Source organism: Eubalaena glacialis, chromosome 12, assembly GCF_028564815.1.
Source record: "Eubalaena glacialis isolate mEubGla1 chromosome 12, mEubGla1.1.hap2.+ XY, whole genome shotgun sequence".
NCBI lineage: Eukaryota > Metazoa > Chordata > Mammalia > Artiodactyla > Balaenidae > Eubalaena > Eubalaena glacialis.
The window spans coordinates 25445586-25469027 of NC_083727.1; the positions used below are offsets into that span (position 1 = coordinate 25445586).

The 23442-nt window shown below is 40.0% G+C and overlaps 1 protein-coding gene across 1 annotated transcript in view; it reads right to left on the reverse strand.

Annotated features, from left to right (window-relative positions):
• The window catches only part of ECT2L (epithelial cell transforming 2 like), an 87090-nt gene that overhangs the window by 29545 nt on the left and 34103 nt on the right, over positions 1 to 23442 (reverse strand). Inside the window, 7 exon segments of the mRNA XM_061207196.1 lie at positions 1895 to 1998; positions 11182 to 11364; positions 12933 to 13025; positions 18352 to 18480; positions 20070 to 20248; positions 20993 to 21161; positions 21971 to 22223. Of these exon segments, the coding sequence (XP_061063179.1) occupies positions 1895 to 1998; positions 11182 to 11364; positions 12933 to 13025; positions 18352 to 18480; positions 20070 to 20248; positions 20993 to 21161; positions 21971 to 22223 (1110 nt within the window).

Here is a 23442-nt window from a genome sequence, read left to right on the forward strand (position 1 = left end):
TCCCCCTCCCCATATCCTCAAGTCCATTCTCTAGTAGGTCTGTGTCTTTATTCCCGTCTTGGCACTAGGTTCTTCATGGCCTTTTAGAAAACACATTTTTTAAGTAGAGTTTTCATCTCTCTACCTAATTAATTTGCAAGTCCAGGAAACAAAGTAACTGTTATTCAATTAGAGTCAGTAAGTGGAGCTTTCCAGTTAATCTTGGTTCTCAGCTTATGGTCTCAGTTCAGTTAGGATGCCAAGGTCTTGTGGGAGGGTCTCAAGATCTTCAGAACCAAAGTGGCCCACACTTTTTAGCCAGATGAGGAAAGGGGACAGGACAACTCTTGTGTCTTACAGGCAAAAGAAGGTCTGGGGGAGAGGCTCCAGCAGCAGAATTCCCGGGGAAAACACCCTGTGAGACTCCCAAATTTGGTTGCCTCTCGGACTGTAGGTTTGAGCACCACCAAAGTTATATCATACATGGTTATTTTAAAATAATTTGATGGTAATAAGTACCATGAACCTACACCAAACATGTTGAATAATTCGTTGGTGTTTGGGGACAGTGCGGAGAATTTCAGGGCCTCAGAATCATCCCGGTGAACATCTCTGATCATATTATCAGCAAAGTTTTCCAGGGCCTTTACCACTGAGCTGCCCGAGGATTGGCTAGTGCGGTGGGGAGCTGAGTCTTCAGGGAAGAAAATCATGGCTAACGGCAACTCCTCAGGCTTCTCACTGGACAGCGTACCCAGGAGATGTCTGGTGCTTACCCAGGAAGCCAAGTTGAAACCACGATAGATAAGGAGAGAGTGTCCAAAGACGTTGTTAAAGCACCCACAAAGTGGAATTACTACAGTGAGAGAGAAGGATTTGAGAATTTTTCCTTGGAAAACTAGAGACCTTATACAGCATCAGGTATGTTAATATTGCCCCTACTCCTGTCCTATTCTCAACTGCCCCTGAACCGAGCACTGCATACAACTGTCCCTCCATATCCACGGAGACTGGCTCCAGGATCCCCGCAGATACCAAAATTCTCGGGTACTCAAGTCTCTTATGTAAAATGGTGTAGTACTTGCATGTAACCTAGGACATCCTCCCATATACTTTAAATCATCTATTACTTAATACCTAGTGCAATGTTAATAGTTGTCAGTGCACAGCCCAATTCAAGTTTTGCTTTTTGGAACTTTCTGGAATTTTTTTCCCCTGTATTTTCAACATGTGCTTAGTTGTCCTAGGATGCAGGACCCATAGGTGCAGAATCCACAGATACGTACGGCTGACTGTATTTTATTTTCCTATAACCTTGCCATGGTCTTGGGGCAGAGTGTGTTCTGTACACTGCCTCTACTCACTGTGTCCTGGTATGTGGACTGACTTTTTTAGAAAAGCGTTCAAGATTTGTTTCTGATGAAAATGCTTCTTCAGGCTTTCCCCCATGCCTATGCCCAACCAAATTACTGATTTGCTTATTTCTGTTCTTCTGTGTTCTCTTTCCCTTCCTCTCTTATCTAGCCTTCCTTGCCCTTCATCTTTTTATATCTGATTTCACGCTTTCTCAGGTTTTCTGCCATAATTGTTTTAACTGTTGAATAATGTTTATGTGAAATATAAGCCACTAAACGTGTTTTTTAAAGCCACTTCTGACTGAAATTAATCACAAGACAGAAAACAGTGCATCATGTGATCAACTTTAAATTATCGAGATTTTTCCTATATGTCTATTTTATGCAGCTAATACATCTTGGGTTCAGAATCTCTCAGTGGCTTTTTTTCATAAACTGATGCACTTTCTCTGAGGAATTGTGGCCCAGAGGGATAAACTGGTAAAAAACAATAAATGCAAACTAAAAATTTATTTAAGGTTGGGGTTTTTGTAGTTTGTTTTATTCAAAGGAACACTTACAGAATTTTCTTTTGAAAGTTCTATCAATCCCTCTGCCAGAGCTTGTATAATTTCTTGGTTATTCAGAATGTTAGCCATACTCATGGTGTCAGATACAAATTGCCCTGAAAACATAAGGTGATAGGCCTGTAATTAAAATATGTGAGAGATATGATCAAGAAGAAAGCTCAGTCCTCACAGTTGCTTGTTAGTGGATAAAAATGCAGACTAAGAATAAAAATTCTACTATGCCATGTTATCTACCATGATAAAATAGAAAATGAGCAAAAGCATCTAAATGTGTAGCATGTAGAAAGTACCCACCCTGACAAAGCTGATATTGAATGAAATCTATAAATTGGACAAGGAAAGAACATGTGAAAATAAACCTTATAAAGTTTAGATTCTCAATTCCACCAAAAACTCTTCCATATTCTGCATTAACTTTGTGCTCAAATCCGTAAATATTTTAAGTCCATAGGAAATAACATACAAACATACATACACAGACATCTTCTACATTTTTTTTTTTTTAAAACATCTTTATTGAAGTATAATTGTTTTACAATGGTGTGCTAGCTTCTGCTTTACAACAAAGTGAATCAGTTACACATATACATATGTTGCCATATCTCTTCCCTCTTGCATCTCCCTCCCTCCCACCCTCCCTATCCCACCCCTCTAGGTGGTCACAAAGCACCGAGCTGATCTCCCTGTGCTATGCGGCTGCTTCCCACTAGTTATCTATTTTACATTTGGTAGTGTATATATGTCCATGACACTCTCTCACCCTGTCACATCTCACCCCTCCCCCTCCCCATATCCTCAAGTCCATTCTCTAGTAGGTCTGTGTCTTTATTCCCATCTTGCCACTAGGTTCTTCATGACCTCTTTTTTTTTTTTTTCCCTTAGATTCCATATATATGTGTTAGCATACTGTATTTGTTTTTCTCTTTCTGACTTACTTCACTCTGTATGACAGACTCTAACTCCATCCACCTCATTACAAACACCTCCATTTCATTTCTTTTTATGGCTGAGTAATATTCCATTGTATATATGTGCCACATCTTCTTTATCCATTCATCCGATGATGGACACCTAGGTTGCTTCCATGTCCTGGCTATTGTAAACAGAGCTGCAATGAATATTTTGGTACATGACTCTTTCTGAATTATGGTTTTCTCAGGGTATATGCCCAGTAGTGGGATTGCTGGGTCATATGGTAGTTCTATTTTTAGTTTTTTAAGGAACCTCCATACTGTTCTCCATAGTGGCTGTATCAATTTACATTCCCACCAACAGTGCAAGAGTGTTCCCTTTTCTCCACACCCTCTCCAGCATTTATTGTTTCTAGATTTTTTGATGATGGCCATTCTGACCGGTGTGAGATGATACCTCATTGTAGTTTTGATTTGCATTTCTCTAATGATTAATGATGTTGAGCATTCTTTCATGTGTCTGTTGGCAATCTGTATCTCTTCTTTGGAGAAATGTCTATTTAGGTCTTCTGCCCATTTTTGGATTGGGTTGTTTGTTTTTTTGTTATTGAGCTGCATGAGCTGCTTGTAAATCTTGGAGATTAATCCTTTGTCCGTTGCTTCATTTGCAAATATTGTCTCCCATTCTGAGGGTTGTCTTTTGGTCTTGTTTATGGTTTCCTTTGCTGTGCAAAAGCTTTTAAGTTTCATTAGGTCCCATTTGTTTATTTGTGTTTTTATTTCCATTTCTCTAGGACCTGGGTCAAAAAGGATCTTGCTGTGACTTATGTCATACAGTGTTCTGCCTATGTTTTCCTCTAAGAGTCTGATAGTGTCTGGCCTTACACTTAGGTCTTTAATCCATTTTGAGTTTATTTTTGTGTATGGTGTCAGGGAGTGTTCTAATTTCATACTTTTACATGTACCTGTCCAATTTTCCCAGCACCACTTATTGAAGAGGCTGTCTTTTCTCCACTGTATATGCTTGCCTCCTTTATCAAAGATAAGGTGACCATATGTGCGTGGGCTTATCTCTGGGCTTTCTATCCTGTTCCATTGATCTATATTTCTGTTTTTGTGCCAGTACCAAACTGTCTTGATTACTGTAGCTTTGTAATATAGTCTGAAGTCAGGGAGCCTGATTCCTCCAGCTCCATTTTTCGTTCTCAAGATTGCTTTGGCTATTCGGGGTCTTTTGTGTTTCCATACAAATTGTGAAATTTTTTGTTCTAGTTCTGTGAAAAATGCCAGTGGTAGTTTGATAGGGATTGCATTGAATCTGTAGATTGCTTTGGGTAGCAGAGTCATTTTCACAATGTTGATTCTTCCAATCCAAGAACATGGTATATCTCTCCATCTATTTGTATCATCTTTAATTTCTTTCATCAGTGTCCTATAATTTTCTGCATACAGGTCTTTTGTCTCCTTAGGTAGGTTTATTCCTAGGTATTTTATTCTTTTTGTTGCAATGGTAAACGGGAGTGTTTTCTTAATTTCACTTTCAGATTTTTCATCATTAGTATACAGGAATGCAAGAGATTTCTGTGCATTAATTTTGTATCCTGCTACTTTACCAAATTCATTGATTAGCTCCAGTAGTTTTCTGGTAGCATCTTTTGGATTCTCTATGTATAGTATCATGTCATCTGCAAACAGTGACAGCTTTACTTCTTCTTTTCCGATTTGGATTCCTTTTATTTCTTTTTCGTCTCTGATTGCTGTGGCTAACACTTCCAAAACTATGTTGAATAATAGTGGTGAGAGTGGGCAACCTTGTCTTGTTCCTGATCTTAGTGGAAATGGTTTCAGTTTTTCACCATTGAGGACAATGTTGGCTGTGGGTTTGTCATATACGGCCTTTATTATGTTGAGGAAAGTTCCCTCTATGCCTACTTTCTGCAGGGCTGTTATCATAAATGGGTGTTGAATTTTGTCGAAAGCTTTCTCTGCATCTATTGAGATGATCATATGGTTTTTCTCCTTCAATTTGTTAATATGATGTATCACGTTGATTGATTTGCGTATATTGAAGAATCCTTGCATTCCTGGAATAAACCCCACTTGATCATGGTGTATGATCCTTTTAATGTGCTGTTGGATTCTGTTTGCTAGTATTTTGTTGAGGATTTTTGCATCTATGTTCATCAGTGATATTGGCCTGTAGTTTTCTTTCTTTGTGACATCTTTGCCTGGTTTTGGTATCAGGGTGATGGTGGCCTCGTAGAATGAGTTGGGGAGTGTTCCTCCCTCTGCAATATTTTGGAAGAGTTTGAGAAGGATAGGTGTTAGCTCTTCTCTAAATGTTTGATAGAATTCGCCTGTGAAGCCATCTGGTCCTGGGCTTTTGTGTGTTGGAAGATTTTTAATCACAGTTTCAATTTCAGTGCTTGTGATTGGTCTGTTCATATTTTCTATTTCTTCCCGGTTCAGTCTCGGCAGGTTGTGCATTTCTAAGAATCTGTCCATTTCTTCCAGGTTGTCCATTTTATTAGCATAGAGTTGCTTGTAGTAATCTCTTATGATCGTTTGTATTTCTGCAGTGTCAGTGGTTACTTCTCCTTTTTCATTTCTAATTCTATTAATTTGAGTCTTCTCCTTTTTTCTCTTGATGAGTCTGGCTAATGGTTTATCAATTTTGTTTATCTTCTCAAAGAACCAGCTTTTAGTTTCATTGATTTTTGCTATTGTTTCCTTCATTTCTTTTTCATTTATTTCTGATCTGATCTTTATGATTTCTTTCCTTCTGCTAGCTTTGGGGTTTTTTTGTTCTTCTTTCTCTAATTGCTTTAGGTGCAAGGTTAGGTTGTTTATTCGAGATGTTTCCTGTTTCTTGATGTAGGCTTGTATTGCTATAAACTTCCCTCTTAGAACTGCTTTTGCTGCATCCCATAGGTTTTGGATCGTCGTGTCTCCATTGTCATTTGTTTCTAGGTATTTTTTGATTTCCCCTTTGATTTCTTCAGTGATCACTTCGTTATTAAGTAGTGTATTGTGTAGCCTCCATGTGTTTGTATTTTTTACAGATCTTTTCCTGTAATTGATATCTAGTCTCATAGCGTTGTGGTCGGAAAAGATACTTGATACAATTTCAATTTTTTTAAATTTACCAAGGCTTGATTTGTGACCCAAGATATGATCTATCCTGGAGAATGTTCCATGAGCACTTGAGAAAAATGTGTATTCTGTTGTTTTTGGGTGGAATGTCCTATAAATATCAATTAAGTCCATCTTGTTTAATGTATCATTTAAAGCTTGTGTTTCCTTATTTATTTTCATTTTGGATGATCTGTCCATTGGTGAAAGTGGGGTGTTAAAGTCCCCTACTATGATTGTGTTACTGTCGATTTCCCCTTTTATGGCTGTTAGTATTTGCCTTATGTATTGAGGTGCTCCTATGTTGGGTGCATAAATATTTACAATTGTTATACCTTCCTCTTGGATCGATCCCTTGATCATTATATAGTGTCCGTCTTTGTCTCTTGTAATTGTCTTTATTTTAAAGTCTATTTTGTCTGATATGAGAATTGCTACTCCAGCTTTCTTTTGATTTCCATTTACATGGAATATCTTTTTCCATCCCCTCACTTTCAGTCTGTATGTGTCTCTAGGTCTGAAGTGGGTCTCTTGTAGACAGCATATATATGGGTCTTGTTTTTGTATCCATTCAGCCAGTCTGTGTCTTTTGGTGGGAGCATTTAATCCATTTACATTTAAGGTAATTATCGATATGTATGTTCCTATTCCCATTTTCTTAAATGTTTTGGGTTTGTTATTGTAGGTGTTTTCCTTCTCTTGTGTTTCTTGCCTAGAGAAGTTCCTTGAGCATTTGTTGTAAAGCTGGTTTGGTAGTGCTGAACTCTCTCAGCTTTTGCTTGTCTGTAAAGGTTTTAATTTCTCCATCAAATCTGAATGAGATCCTTGCTGGGTAGAGTAATCTTGGTTGTAGGTTTTTCTCCTTCATCACTTTAAGTATATCCTGCCACTCCCTTTGACTTGCAGCGTTTCTGCTGAAAGATCAGCTGTTAACCTTATGGGGATGCCCTTGTGTGTTATCTGTTGTTTTTCCCTTGCTGCTTTTAATATGTTTTCTTTATATTTAATTTTTGATAGTTTGATTAATATGTGTCTTGGTGTGTTTCTCCTTGGATTTATCCTGTATGGGACTCTCTGTGCTTCCAGGACTTGATTAACTATTTCCTTTCCCATATTAGGGAAGTTTTCAACTATAATCTCTTCAAATATTTTCTCAGTCCCTTTCTTTTTCTCTTCTTCTTCTGGGACCCCTATAATTCGAATGTTGGTGCGTTTAATGTTGTCCCAGAGGTCTCTGAGACTGTCCTCAGTTCTTTTCATTCTTTTTTCTTTATTCTGCTCTGCAGTAGTTATTTCCACCATTTTATCTTCCAGGTCACTTATCCGTTCTTCTGCCTCAGTTATTCTGCTATTGATCCCATCTAGAGTATTTTTAATTTCATTTATTGTGCTTGTCATCGTTTCTTGGTTCCTCTTTAGTTCTTCTACGTCCTTGTTAAATGTTTCTTGCATTTTGTCTATTCTATTTCCAAGACTTTGGATCATCCTTACTATCATTATTCTGAATTCTTTTTCAGGTAGACTACCTATTTCCTCTTCATTTGTTAGGTCTGGTGTGTTTTGACCCTGCTCCTTCATCTGCTGTGTGTTTTTCTGTCTTCTCATTTTGCTTATCTTACTGTGTTTGGGGTCTCCTTTTCACAGGCTGCAGGTTTGTAGTTCCCGTTGTTTTTGGTATCTGTCCCCAGTGGCTAAGGTTGGTTCAGTGGGTTGTGTAGGTTTCCTGGTGGAGGGAACTAGTGCCTGTGTTCTGGTGGATGAGGCTGGATGTTGTCTTTCTGGTGGGTTCGTCCACGTCTGGTGGTGTGTTTTGGGGTGTCTGTGGCCTTATTATGATTTTAGGCAGCCTCTCTGTTAATGGATGGGGCTGTGTTCCTCTCTTGCTAGTTGTTTGGCATAGGGTGTCCAGCACTGTAGCTTGCTGGTCGTTGAGTGAAGCTGGGTCTTGATGTTGAGATGGAGATCTGTGAGAGATTTTCGCCGTTTGGTATTACGTGGAGCTGGGAGGTCTCTTGTGGACCAGTGTCCTGAAGTTGGCTCTCCCACCTCAGAGGCACAGCCCTGATGCCTGGCTGGAGCACCAAGAGCCTTTCATCCACACGGCTCAGAATAAAAGGGAGAAAAAATGGAAAGAAAGAAAAAAAGAGGATAAAATAAAATAAAATAAAGCAATTATAATAAAAAATAAGAAAAAAAATTATTAAGAGTAAATTTATTAAGAAAAAAAAATTTTTTTTAATTTTTAAAAATAGATTTATTAATTTTTTATACTAAAAATAAGAAAAAAATTATTTAGAAAAAATTTATTAAGAAAAAAAATTTTTTAATTTTTTAAAATAAAAAATATGAAAAAACTTATTAAAAAATTTTTTAAAAATATAAAATAAGGAAAAAATTATTAAGAAAACATTTATTAGGGGAAAAAAATTTTTTTAAGCCAAAAAAAAAAAAAAAAAAAAAAAAACGGACGGACCTAACCCTAGGACTAACGGTGAGAGCAAAGCTATACAGACAAAATCTCACCCAGAAGCATACACATCTACACTCACAAAAAAAAGGAAAAGGGGAAAAGTTAATATATCCTGCTCCCAAAGTCCATCTCCTAAATTTGGGATGATTCGTTGTCTATTCAGGTATTCAACAGATGCAGGCACATCAAGTTGTTTGTGGAGCTTTAATCCGCTGTTTCTGAGGCTGCTGGGAGAGATTTCCCTTTCTCTTCTTTGTTCGTACAGCTCCTGGGGTTCAGCTTTGGATTTGGACCCGCCTCTACATGTAGGTTGCCTGAGGGCGTCTGTTCCCCGCCCAGACAGAACGGGGTTAAAGGAGCAGCTGATTCGGGGGCTCTGGCTCAGTCAGGCCGGGGGGAGGGAGCGGTACGGAGGAGGCGGGGCGAGCCTGCTGCGGCGGCAGAAGCCGGCGTGACGTTGCAGCAGCCTGAGGCGCGCCGTGCGCTCTCCCGGGGAAGTTGTCCCCGGATTACGGGAGCCTGGCCGTGGCGGGCTGCACAGGCTCCCGGGAGGGGCGGTGTGGAGAATGACCTGTGCTCGCCCACAGGCTGTTTGGTGGCGGCAGCAGCAGCCTTAGCGTCTCATGCCCGTCTCTGGGGTCCGCGCTGATAGCCGCGGCTCGCGCCCGTCTCTGGAGTTCGTTTAAGTGGCGCTCTGAATCCCCTCTCCTTGCACGCCGCGAAACAAAGAGGCAAGAAAAAGTCTCCTGCCTCTTCGGCAGCTGCAGACTTTTTCTCGTGCACCCTCCCGGCTAGTTGTGGTGCGCTAGACCCTTCAGGCTGTGTTCACGCAGCCAACCCCAGTCCTCTCCCTGGGATCCGACCGAAGCCCGCGCCTCAGCTCCCAGCCCCCGCCCGCCCCGGCGGGTGAGCAGACAAGCCTCTCGGGCTGGTGAGTGCTGCTCGGCGCCGAGCCTCTGTGCGGGAATCTCTCCGTTTTTCCCTCTGCGTCCCTGTTGCTGTGGGATCCGCGCTGATAGCCGCGGCTCGCACCCGTCTCTGGAGCTCGTTTAGGCGGCGCTCTGAATCCCCTCTCCTTGCGCGCCGCGAAACAAAGAGGCAAGAAAAAGTCTCCTGCCTCTTTGGCAGCTGCAGTCTTTTTCCCGGACTCCCTCCCGGCTAGCACCGAAGCCCGAGCCCCAGCTCCCAGGCCCCGCCCGCCCCGGCGGCTGAGCAGACAAGCCTCTCGGGCTGGTGAGTGCTGGTCGGCACCGCTCCTCTGTGCGGGAATCTCCGCTTTGCCCTCCGCACCAATGTGGCTGCGCTCTCCTCCGTGGCTCCGAAGCTTCCCCCCTCTGCTACCCGCAGTCTCTGCCCGCGAAGGGGCTTCCTAGTGTGTGGAAACCTTTCCTCCTTCACAGCTCCCTCCCACTGGTGCAGGTCCCGTCCCTATTCTTTTGTCTCTGTTATTTCTTTTTTCTTTTGCCCTACCCAAGTACGTGAGGATTTTCTTGCCTTTTGGGAGGTCTGACGTCTTCTGCCAGCGTTCAGTGGGTGTTCTGTAGGAGCAGTTCCACGTGTAGATGTATTTCTCATGTATCTGTGGGGAGGAAGGTGATCTCCGCGTCTTACTCTTCCGCCATCTTGCCCCTCCATCTTCTACATTTTAAAAATATTTTGAAAAACTTGCATTTATTTGAAAAACAACCTTTTTCCATTTGACTTTTCATTGCTTATGACATACATGACATACTTCTATCATTCATCTTTCCACTTTTCTTTCTAGCCCTTAGTATCTGTGAAAGAATCAGGAAAAATAATTTCTCCTTGTTTATAGCCTCATAACTTTTAAAATATTGGTTGAACATCTACTAGATGTGGTAGAGTTAAAACCAAGAAGACAAATCCCTGCTTTGGAGACCTTTGTGTAAAGAGATGTAGGCATATGTTGACAGATAAAATATCTGCATGCATATTTGTGTGTTACAGCTCTTGTGTAGACAGTAATTATGTTAACAGATGTCAAATAAGGATCAGGGCAGGGGAAGGGAAGAAGTAAGGCATATGACTTGATTGGTACAGTGCTTCAGTGACATGTGAAGAGTTAGGGAAAAATGAGTAAGCAGTTAAAGACGCAGGAGAAACCTATCTAAATAGGTGGGCTTTGTTTGTTTGTTTGTTTTTAAATACTTCATTTTAAAGAACTGACTAGTTTAGATGAAGATCTAAAGTTGAGACAGGAAATTGTTTCCAGAAGACTTTATTGTGATAATTGGATCATGAGTATGATGTGTAAATGAGAAAACACATTCAGTGATGTCCAATAGGCTTGTCTATGGAGCCCATCACCAAATTAAATATTTTAGATAGAAAATAAGTAGAACTTAATTATAGAACAATTTAAGTCATGGGTGATGTGGTCTAAGAGATGCTTAATTGGGATGTTGGCAATTAACTTTTAGAGCAAATTGTAGAGGGAAAAGGACCGAACTCTCTGGCTTAGCAAACAGTGAATTTTGCCTAGGTAAACAATTGACTGACACAGAATTAATAAGATGGTAAAATTTGAACCCAGGAACTAGCTTCAGCATTTTGAAGATGAATATATTTTTTCTTAGTGGATATTCATGGTATTTTGAAAGGAGATACAAAAAACAAAGGGAATAAAGTTTTACCAAAGATGCTTAAGAGTCAACTTTTACTTGTGCATTCCTACACTTGTATTCACTCTGGATGTGTAACAAGCTTCAAAATTAAGCTGCAACAGAAGTAGCAAGAGTTCTTACCTGTCATCCTGCCACTTATGTTCTTCTGCAACTCCTTGAAGAGAGGACTTAGTTGTTTCCTTACTGATTTCAAGGTGTCTTCCAGGAAGTCGGTGAGGCTGGACCATGTCTGCAGCTTTGATTCGCTGAAGTAGGTGGAAGGGGGCGCCCTTTCCCACTGTCATCCCAGCCAGTCACTAAGAACTGACATTATTTTCTCCTTTTAGTATCGCAGACTTAAGCTCAGATGAAAGAATTCTTCTTGTTTACAGTATGAAAAAAAACTTAATTGCATTTATATCAGGCTTATTATCCTTTCTCATTAGAAGACTAAGATAAACACCTATAGTCTGCTTTCAAAGGTAAAATTAGAAACGCAAAAAGGATGCAGTGAATAATTTCAAATGCCTATCTACTCTTTGATGGATAAGGCTGACATGTTATACTGTATTTGAAATCAAAAATTAAATAGCTGCTGGATTTTTGCATCAGAAAGCAGAATAGACATCCAAGTAAGGATATACAGTTGTATATTTACATCCTAAAAATAAAAATACAGGAAAACCCCACTCTGCCTGGTTTCCCCATCGTGTCATACAAAGTCATCCCCATTGTAGCCAAGCCTGTATCTTGTTTACATCATGTCAAGCTACTCTTTCTCTACAAATATCGCTACAAGACTGTACTGGGTGCTTAAGAAAGTTCCTCTCCTTGAAAATCAGTGACTGAATGATACAGGGCCAAGTGAAATTTGATTTTCTGTCCTAAATGGACAGTTTGATTCTTCTCCCCACATTTTTGCTGATAAACGTGAAAATATTTGTAACATGTTCTTCTAGAAGGAGAAGAAGAAGAGTGGGAAAAGGAGGAAGAGGAGACAGAGGAGGAAAAGAAGAAGAAAACCTGTTTTATAAACAGCAGTGTCTGCACCCCGCTGTCTCTGCAAGGCTGATTCCTCCCTGCTTGGGGCCAAATATGCTCTCATTGGATGATGGTGCTATATAAACTAAAATTAACAAACACTTCTGCTACAAAACTATATTAGGTCAATGTGCTTTTTGTTGTATCTATATGGAAACTTTTCCCTTACAAGTCTCCCAATCATGCCAGCTTTCCTCAGTCTTGAAAGGCCCTTAGCGTTCAGGATTAGAGAAGCAATGCTTTATATAGTTTTACATCACTCCGAGTCCTCTTTGATAGAAGGCGAGGGATTTTTAAAGGGGTAAATGATTAACATTATTATAGCAAAGCAATTTGACTCTCTCTGTTGGTCAGCCTATGTTACATTTTGATCCAACAGTTGCAGCTTTAGTATCTAAATGAACTTTTGCTTTCATGTGTATTTCACCTTTGTTCTTCCTCTGGGATAATGAAACTTGAGCCAGCCCCTTCACCATCTCTTTATAGCTGCAATTCATTTTTCCAAATGAAAGCATATTGATAATGTTTTACTAAGAAAAATTGTTCTCTGTATTTAGTATTTCTCTAAATCAGCTACTGTACATCTTTGTTTAGCTGTTAAAGCTGGTGTTTACAACAGAGTTTTTGCAAGTGATGGTTTGAAGCAAATATTTGCAGTAATAATCCCCTTCTGAGCAATAATAATCCCCTTGTGAGTGATGAGAAATGACCTAGTTTGGGAAGTGACAGCATTCCTTCAGAGAGGAATGAACCATCGCCAGAACCAGGATTATGAGCTGTGCTTTGTCCTTGGTGATCCTGGAGTTGGTGGGTGTCATTGGGCACGGTGGTCAGTGCCCATATTCCCTTACTGTGTTGGTACGAGGCGGTGGCAATCCCAGTGGGGGTGGTCAATAATGTGCCAGTCAGTTGAGACAGCTGAGAAAGAACTTCTCTTCCTGCCTCTGCACAGCCAAAACTATTTTCATTAGTTCGCTCACAGGTTTTGCCATGAACAGTTAAATATTACTTAGAAGCGCTAATGAGCTGGCCAAGAAAGGCCACTTGTAGGTCTCGTCTTCAATTCAAATCCCTCATGGAATAGTCCATCAGCACTTTGCAGTTCACCCCTAAGTGCTGAAGTCCAGACACTTTATTCAGGAGGACTGACAACAGGGTGGAGAAAGAGGCAAGAAGTTTGACCTGGTGCTTATTTTCAAATTTGGAATTCTCGGGCTAAAGACAGAGAAAAGTCTACATGTATTTTCTAAAATAGTCTGATTCAAAGAATTCTCATTGTAAGGGGATAGATTTAAAACTGTTAAACACATAATGGAATACAATGGTCAAATTTTAGCATTAATTTTACCCCTTCTTCGGTGACACAGCATATAGATTGAACTACTTCAAATGAAACTATAGGGTAATATATTTTAATTCTTTGTGGTCTAGGAGTAAATAATTACTCCAACTTGTTTCAATTGCTTGCAACGAGATGGTAGTGGCTCAAAGGTCGGGGTGTCTCTCACTTATTGGTGTCTAATGTTTTCATTGACAAATAGATCAATGAAATTAAAGAGCATTCATAAGTGTACCTACACATATATAGTCAATTGATTTCAACAAAGATGCAAATGAAATCCACTGGGAAAAGGGTGGTCTTTACAAGGAATGGTGCTGAAATAATTTGATAGATAGCCACATGTGTTTTAAAAAAAAAAAACTTCAATCCATACCTTGTGTTCTATTTAAAAAAAGAAAAAGCATAAATCAAATGGATCACAAACCCAAATTTCAAACTTAAGACTATAAACAATTTAGGAGAAAACACAGAAGTGACCTTGGTTAGGTAGAGTTTTTAGATATGACATCAAAAGCATGATTTATAAAACTTAAAGATTGATAAATTTGACTTTATCAAAATTAAGAATTTCTTGTCTTCAAAACAAACTGTTCAGAGAAGGAAAAGATAAGTCACATAGACTGGGAGAAAGTATTTGCAAACAACTTTTCCAGAATATACAAAGATCTCTCAGTAAAAAACAAAAAAACCTAATTTTTAAAATGAGCAAAAGATTTGAACAGACACTTCACCAAGGAAGACAAATGGCAAATAAGCACATGGAAAGATGCTCAGCGTCATTAGTCATTAGAGAAAATGCAAATTAAAACCACAATGAGATACCACGACACACCCACTTGAATGGCTCAAATTAAGAAGACTGACCCTACCAAGTGTTGGGCAGCTGGAGTGGAAATAAAAAATGACACAACCACTTTGGAAAACAGTTTAGCTTTTCTTTTTTTTTTTTCCTAAAGTTAAACATACACCTATCATATGACCCATTCATTCCACTCCTAGGTATTTTCCCAAGAGAAATGAAAGCATATGTTCACAGCAGCTTTACTTTGTAAAAGCCCCAAACTGGAAAGAACTCAAATATCTATTAACAGGTGAATGGAACAAATTGTGGTATATCTATACAATATAATCATTCCCAGCAGTAAAAAGGAATGAACAATTGATAACAGCATGAAGTGGATGAATCTAAAATAATTATTTGGAGTGAAGGAAGCCTGACAAAAAAGCATGCATACTGTATGATTCCATTTATGGAAAATTCTGTAAAGTGCAAACAAATATATTGTGAAATCAGTGGTTGCCTCGGGTTGGAGTGGAGAAGCAGAGTGAGAAATTGCAAAGTGGCAGGAGGAAACTCTGGGGGATGATGAATGTGTTCATTATCTTGATTGGTTTATGGTTTCACATAGTGTGTAGACAGACATATGTCAACATTTATCAGATTAGGGACTTCCCTGGTGGCACAGTGGTTAAGAATCCGCCTGCCAATGCAGGGGGACACAGGTTCGATCCCTGGGCCGGGAAGATCCCACATACTGAGGAGCAACTGAGCCCATGTGCCACAACTACTGAGCCTGCACTCTAGAGCCCACGAGCCACAACTACTGAAGCAAGCGCGCCTAGAGCCCATGCTCCGCAACAAGAGAAGCCCGCGCACCGCAACGAAGAATAGCCCCTGCTCGCCGCACCTGGAGAAAGCCCGAGTGCAGCAACGAAGACCCAACACAGCCAAAAATAAACAAACAAATAAATAAAAATTTAAAAATCACTTTAAAAAATTTATCAAGTTACACACTTGAAATACTGTATATCAATTGTACCTTAATAAAGCTGTTTAAACAATTTAAGTAATGCCGAGAAAGATGAGTTTTAGGTGTCTGGCTTATGCAGTAACTGGTGAATGATGATATCTTAAGTGAGGAATCCTGGGGGAGGGGGAGGTTTGCGCTGGGAGGCAATCAAGAGTCTGCTGTAGGCGTGTGAACTTTGAGATGCCCATTAGCCATGCAAACTAAACACCCACGTGAAGATGTCGAGTAAAGGCTAGATATGAGTGCAGCTGAGAGATTTTAGAGCTGGAGATATAAGTTTGGGAGTCTTCAGCATCCAGATTGAATGTAGAGTCATAGGAATAAATGAGGCTCCCTAGGGGAAGAGTGTAGTCGTGGAAAAGAAGCGAGCCCGAGATCAAGCCCGGGACACATTTAAGGATCTCGAGAAGGAGGAGGAGGAGCCAGCAAAGGAGTCTGAGGGGAAGAGACCCCTGAGGTAGGAGGAAAACAAGGAGAGGGTAGTATTAGGGAAAGCACGGGAAGAAGGAGAGTTTCCAGAAGTATTCATCCTCCTCGAATGCCGCTGAGAGGTCAAGGCCAGGTGAGGATGGAGAAGGGACCGTTGGATTTGGGCACATGAGAGTCACATATGGTTTTCCCAAAGTGATTTCAGCAGAAGGAGACCACTTGGAGGAGCTTGAGGGGTGAGTGAGAGGTGAGGAAGGTAGAGGCAGTCAGCTAGACCAATGGTTCTCCAGGTGTGGCCCCCGGGTTAAGCAGCATCAGCATCACCTGGGAACTTGTTAGAAATGCAAATTCTCAGCCCCTGTGCCAGACCTACTGAATCCGAAACTCTAGGGTGGGACCCAGCACTGCGGATTGTAACAAGCCCTCTGTGAGTCAAATACACGTGAAAATTTTGAGAACCACTGGTATAGTCCACTCAAAAATTGGTGAGACAAAGTTTATGGTCTCTCTCTTTTTGGGGGGGAGCGAGAGGGGAGGAGCTACTACAGGTGTTCTTGATCTGATAGGAATAATCCAATAAAGAAAGAGGACTGAGGCTGCGGGAGAGGATTTGAGTATAGGAGTGACGTCTTGGGAAGGTGAAAGGCGATGTGTTACAGAGTCCAAGCGGAGTAGTTGACGTTTGATTCGAGCAGGGGTGCTTCTTCCATCGTAACAGAAGGGAAGACAGAATGAAGGTAAGAGGTGGGGTAGGTGGTGGATTTTGTGGTCGGTGGTAAATTAAGGAGTTTCCTTAGGGAAGTAAAAGGTGAAATCAAGTGAGAGAGTTATTGAAAGATTGACTAAAGGAGAGAAGGGACAACATAGTCATTTTAAGAGTGGGAAAATGAATTTACCGAGGAAATGTGATAGGACTGCTTATCAGAGCTGCAATCCCATTTGATATTTATGCCAGTAAAGTTAGATCAGTAAGAACAGTTGTATTACTTTTTCCAACAGTCTTCAGCTGCTTTAGTACAGGCAGGCATAGATTATGCAGATGGTTGTGTTTTAACCAGCATTGGGACTTAGCCAAATGAGCTGGGATTTGGCCAGGAGAAAAAGAAACAAAGACGTTCAGATTCTTTGCAAGAGAGTAATGATAATGATGAACCATTAAATCCAAGTTTAATGAGGAAGGAACCAAGGTCGAAGGCATGGTGATAGAGAGTGAAAAAGTGGGAGTGTGTGCATTGGAGGGCCTCAGACGAAGAACTGATAGAGTGGGAATATTTGAGTATATGATTTGGAAGTGGTACTCGGAGAGACAGATGCTTGAGATCAAGATTTCAGAGGTGATACAGCTACCGGGGAGGACAAGCTCAAGAGTGATGCCTGAGGTGGTGGGAAAGAGATTTGTGACTGAGAAGCCTGGGCCTTCTGACTGAACCAGGGGCTCGATGGTTCACCCAGGTGGAAATTATATTTGACACGAAGTTCAGCGATGATTTTAGAGCCCAGAATGGCGGTAGGAAATCCATTGTTTGAGGACCATTAAGTTTCACTTGAGACCATTTTTGTGTCACCAGATCTATTATTCTTTTCCCCTTTCACCCTCATTCTCTCAGCCTTTGAATACTTTACTTTCCCTCATCCTTTCTTTTTTTCCAAAACAAATTTTAGAAAATTTGTTTTGCTCTCATTTTAAAAGTAATACTAGTTCACTACAGAAAATAGAGGCAAATAAAAGAGATAAAAGAAAAAGGAAAAAAAAAGAAAGGAAAACTCACTCATCCAACTATTGTTAGCATGTTGGTATACATCCTTCCAAACCCCTTTTATATACACACACCACCACCCCCCTCCCCGACACATACACAGGATTTAAGCATTGGGATCACACCTTCCATATTCTTCGTAACTTACTCTTTTCAAACTGATTTTAAAAGTAGGAAATTTGAAAAACACATCCAGAAATAGATGGTGTTAATAGTTTGCTATATTTCCTCCTAGAGTTTTCTATGCCTATTTTCTACATAGTTGAGATTATATAATTGTAGTAACTGTAAAAAAAATTTTTTTTACAATAATTTATACTTTGTTTTCTTTTAAACTCCTTCCTATCCTTTTGCTTTTTCCTTTGCCTCGTGGAATCCTGCCGGGGTCATGCTTTGTATGTATTGAATAGTTCAGTGAAATCTGAGGATTAAGATCTTTAAAACTCACAGTTCCCTAAGGAATGGGTAGTAAGAAACAGTTTGAGAAACTTTAATTTCACACTCCCTCTCCTCTGCTTGATTAAAAAAACAACAAAAACAGACAAACAAAAAAACATAGCCCATGAGTCCATGAATACAGAGCTTTTATTTAACAGATATCTGTTAAATATGGCTGATATTAGACAGGTAGGCACTTAAGATTATCAGCTACCACACATCTTTACAAGGCACTTCACAATTTTTAATACTCAGAAGAAACAGAAATAAATTTCCTGGCTGGCTCTTGCCACTAGTGACTTTATTTCTTTAGGGACAGTTACCCTGACCACTAACCCTGATGCCCTTTCCCCCTAAATACCTGAGTCTGTGAAGTATAAAGAGAAAAAGAAATAAAAAGTAAATGTGACTGAATCATTTGAACTGATGGCATTTTATAAATCCACAAAATACCATCACGAAGTAGATATGACCACTACCTCTCAAAACTGACCTGATGCTCCGAGTGGTACAAAGAGGTCCACGTGACCCCCTTCTTCTTCAGGGGCCACATAGCTTCCTAATTTCTCCCAGAAGTCTCTCACTTCAGGCCTCAGTAAATTTTTAATACCAATTTTATAGCCTGAAGGGGAAAGATCAAAATGTCATATCTGCTCTAACACTGTTCACCACCATCTAGAAAACAAAACCAGAGCTGTAGGAACCAAAGCCCATTACTTTAGAACACTTATTAATAAATTAAAAACAGTGAATATGTAATCTGTGATTTTTAAAGACTATTGTTTTTCTTCAAAAGCTATAGGAGGAAGATAAGCTTTCCCCTTCATTGGTTCCTTTTTAAATTATTTTGTTTCTTTTCTAAGACGGGAAATTTAAGTGCATTTGTACCTCCACCACTCAGAAATGCTAACAAATTATTTTCCTCTAGCTTTTTTCTTTGTACACACCCATGCACAGAGACATATATACTACTTTTAAAAATAATAAAATCGAGATCATACAATTTTATAATGGACTTCTTAAAAAGATTTTGTTTTCCTCTTAATTATGAATTTTCAAATGATCGATATTGATAAATATTTCCCATTTAAATAAATATTAAAACCACTGTTCTTTTAATTCAACAACCAAATAAACCTTTCATTGTGATATAGTTAATTCATTGGCAGCAGACAGGTTGGAAAGTCATTGAAGCCATTGATTTTTCCCAAAACTTCATGCCACTTTCTGGAGGTCACAGTTCAACTGAATAGAGAACCGCCACATGGTTACATTCTGGTTTTTACCTAAACCTCCATTACATTCATAGTCAAATAAGTAATTATGGCGTAGTCTTATGTAAAGAAGACAAATAGGAGAATGGACTCATTTGATTCCAGTTTATTCACCCTAACTCTGTCACCAGTTATCCTCTGTGCCCAGCACTATGCATTTTTAAGCATTAGAGAAACTATCTATGGCCCACATGGAGATCAAAACTCTGATCTTGCTTTCATGTGGATCCATTAAGCTAGCCAGTTGTAAATGATCAAATTCAATTCCTAGATGCCCAAAAAGAAAAGCGATTTCATACCTTGAAAGCAACCATTTTGTTACAAATAAGAAATTTTTGCAAAAATTTTCTAGGTAAGCCATTGAATGTAGTCTACTAATGCCATCCCTTACATATGTGCTTATGTGTGTATTAATGCATGTATATATACACATATATACATACATATATAAATACATGCTTCCTATGTCTTCTTTGTGCTTCCTTTTTCTTATATTGAAATTTAAAATATATAACTTCATTATAGAAAGCATATTTTCATCTAATGGTACCCTCGTTAAGTAGATCACAAAGTAGGATTTCTGACATTTTTCTTTTGAGAGATGGTAGTTACATGATATTATTAAGTTCCTTGGTCATTCCAAAGAAAATTTAAAATAATTTGTGTCACTTTGCTCTTTTAAGGATTAAGTGCAACAAATTCGATTCAGTAAAAATGTATTGGACACCTACTAAATGCAAGGCAGTTTGGGTCTTTAATACTTTTTAAAAAATAATTTTGATTTATGGTCATTTTTATTGCTTCTGATTTTTAAAACTGTTTGGGTCTGTACATTTCCACCTAGATCAGACTGCTTTCCTTTTAGAAGATGAATCATTTTCATACACATGGTGACCAAAAGATTGCCATACGTCCTCTAGGGGAGATGAAAAAAGACCCGATTCAAAAAAGGACTGGCCTCCTAACACACTCTGTACCTCATATGCAGGAATCCGAGATGATATTAATATGAAGTGTGGCTGGAGAGCATGGGAAGAGCTGCTGTCATTTTTATAAACTCCATGCCAATTTTTCTTTGATAATAAAGGGTAGGAATGGCATCCAGAAACATTGCTTCTGTAGGGGAAAAGGGAGAATAAGTGAAGTTTTGATTTTCTCTTAATCTGACTTTGACAAGTGAGCACCAGTGTGTCCTCTGGACATCAGTTATCCTGTACAAGGCAAGCGGCCTCAGTGCCTCAGTCTCTCCCTGCGGTTTTCAGGGACAGCGGCAAATGGGGCTCCTGGGAGAGTGGGTCCAAAGCTGCCCTCTGGGCCTCTCCTCCTGCATTCGTGGGATGCCAGAAAGGGCTCTTGGAACTTACTTTTGTGGGGCACTTAAAACCAATGTAGTGACATACTTAAGGGCTCAAAATGACATTTGTAAAAGGAGCAGCCAAGAGATTTTAAATTTCCTTAATCACCTGGGCCTCACGATTTTCTGAGTAGTGTCCATTCTCTCCACAGTCACCCCTCCCCCATCACCATTCAGATAGGAATACTCCCTACAAAAAAATTTCTGGAAAAATGTTACCTTTGCTCAATAACTTTATACAGAAAATATGCTGCGTCCACAATATAGCCTCTTTGCGGGCTTAAGAATATTTAAAACGTAAATTTTGAATGTTATGTATCTCCCTCTTCAAGAAGCATGTTTAAGACCACTGTTCTTGAAGATTAAGGAACTATTTGTATTGCTGTTTCATAGGATAAGAGCCATATAATTATACAAGATCCCTGCATGTTAGCTGAATTATTCTAGGATGAATTCTTGGTGTCATAGGATGGTCCTCCACCTTCAGTAGATGGAGGTTTGCTTACCGCTTGGGCAAAGCTTCTAAAGATGCCAAAACAAGCTGTTTCTCCAAAGTTTCGTGTAATCCCACTCGATCCCTCACAGTCTGGGAGAGACGTGGTTGGCATTTGGATTTGAACAATCTAGAGCAGCATGTTCCATTCACCCAAGGGGGTCGAACTTTGAGCAAATCCTCTGAAAAACAAACAGCAGCAGGCTCGGCTGTTTACTTCATGCTTCTCCCAGCCAAGTCGACACTGTTAAGGGCATAAAAATAAAGCTGTTCCAAGGCAGTATTCCAGATGGCAGTAATTATAGCCACTTTTTACACAGTCTTTGGTTTTCTTATCCTCTCAGCTCTGTGGCTGCAAGTTACCGGTCACTTCAGGTCGAGAAACAAAGCTCAGAGAATAAGCAACTCTTTTCTTGTAGAAACCAGTTCATCAGTTTGTAGGCTTTACCTCATTTTTGGCCTTCTTGGCTTCAAGTAATTTCCCATTTGTTACAATCTCACAGAGGGTGAGTCAGTGAAAAAAAAGATGGGAGAACTCTAATCAGGTTTGCTCATTACCTTTACACACCGTGTAAATCAGAAGGCTTAGCTCAGAGAGTGTCTCATCCTTACTCCCTTTCCACTTCTAAAAAAAAAATGTAATTATTCCTGCTTCCGTTTCCATTTTCATTTTTCCTCCTTTTTCACCAATCCTAATTCTTCCGAATTGTCCTGGTCCTATTTATTTGCTTTTGCCTGTATTCGTACTTCTCTCTCCTTATTTTTGGTCTCACAGAGGCACTGACATTTGACCTTACATATTTTATCAGAAATCTTTTTGTTTTTCTTAATTAATAGTGAAGAAAAAAAGAGTTTGTCCTGAGATACTTTAGAGAATGCCGCCTACAGGCTGTTTCAGAAAGACGTCGCTATCTTCTGTGGGAATTTGTATGTAAATCCATTGGTTTCTACAATACTTGGCTAAGATATAAAGTTGTAAAATGCCACTCACTCTTACGTAGTGCAGTTTTCTCCCAAATTATTTTCCTTAGGCACTTTTCTCTTTGCCTCTCCTTTAGTTGCTCATCTTCTGTTTTGGGTTCATTCAGGGTCCCATAAAGAGCTGCGGCTTCCCTAGGGGTTAGCCAATCTAAGTTGGACACACAAGCAATGTAATGGTGCTTCTAAGCACCATACTCATTATCTGTTGGCGTATAGGGCAGAAACCATCCAAACTTCATGCGTTTGGGCATCCATAAGCAATCCTTCAGAAAAAGAAATGAGAAACATAAGTTACAAGGACCATTTCCCAGTAATAATCTTTTCAGGTACACAGATCATTTTTTCTTATTACATTGAGATTTCTAGTGCAGTTGACTTGCCATCTAAACTTGACTCTGAGAAATAAGAAGCATACACCTTACTACACAGGAAAAATATTCTTTGATGAACATGTTTATTATATATGAATATATGTATTAGTCATCTTTGTACACTTATTCAATGCTCTTATAGCATTTGGTTACTTTAACCCCAGATTTTGAGAATTCTGCTTCTAGCAATGGTATAGTAGTTTGTCTCAGACCAACCCTCCCACTGGGACCCGTATGATATTGCCAATAGGCAGATATGAAAACTGCAAATTTCATGTAGTTTCATCTAGTCAAATATCTAGACAAAATACTATAAAACAATGACTTGAGCTACCAATTCAATAAGGACTTGTGCAAACAAGACCTCAGAGAGGAGGGAAACCCAGAGAGGTAATATCCTGATTTGGCCTCACTTTTTTTTTTTTTTTTTTCAAAATAAAAAAAATTTTAATGAGTCGGGAACAAAAAAGTAGGGAGGGGTGAGTACTGGGGACTTGAGGGTTGAAACGAACTTGCAGACGTCACTGTAGCTGAATCTAAATAGAGAAGGGACTCGGGGGGTCCCTGATCCCTGGTGGGCTTCCTGTGGCCCCCCCCTCAACCCCGAGCCCAGGTGTCTACAACGTCCCACCAGCAGCACTGTGGTGTCACCCTGACCTCAGCTGGACCACAGCACGGGACCCCTGCTGACCAGGGCTGGCAAGTGGCAGAGCTGGGAGCCCATGTCCCCCGGGAGCAGCCGCCAGCCCCAGGGAGGTCAGGGCCCCTTCAGAGGCAGCTCCACACGGACTTGCCCACAGCCTCCTCTCGACAGTGCTGGGCAGGGTGGGGGGCTGGTCCTCGTGTGTCCTCTGAAGGCACGGGTCACGTCCTCTGACATCACAGGTCGCCCTCTGACATCTGGCCTCACTTTTCACTTCAAGGCACTTGACAGTTCCAAAGTAAAACTAAGGCTGAGAAGCAGAGAAGGAAGTTATGACTGAAAGACTTAGAAGCTGTTAAGAATTTTAGGCATTCTTGCAGGGAAGAGAGGAAACAAATTTAAATTCAGGGCCCACTAAGGGGAATAGCCCTGGTAATGACATCAGGCTTTTAGTTGAGATCCTTTTCA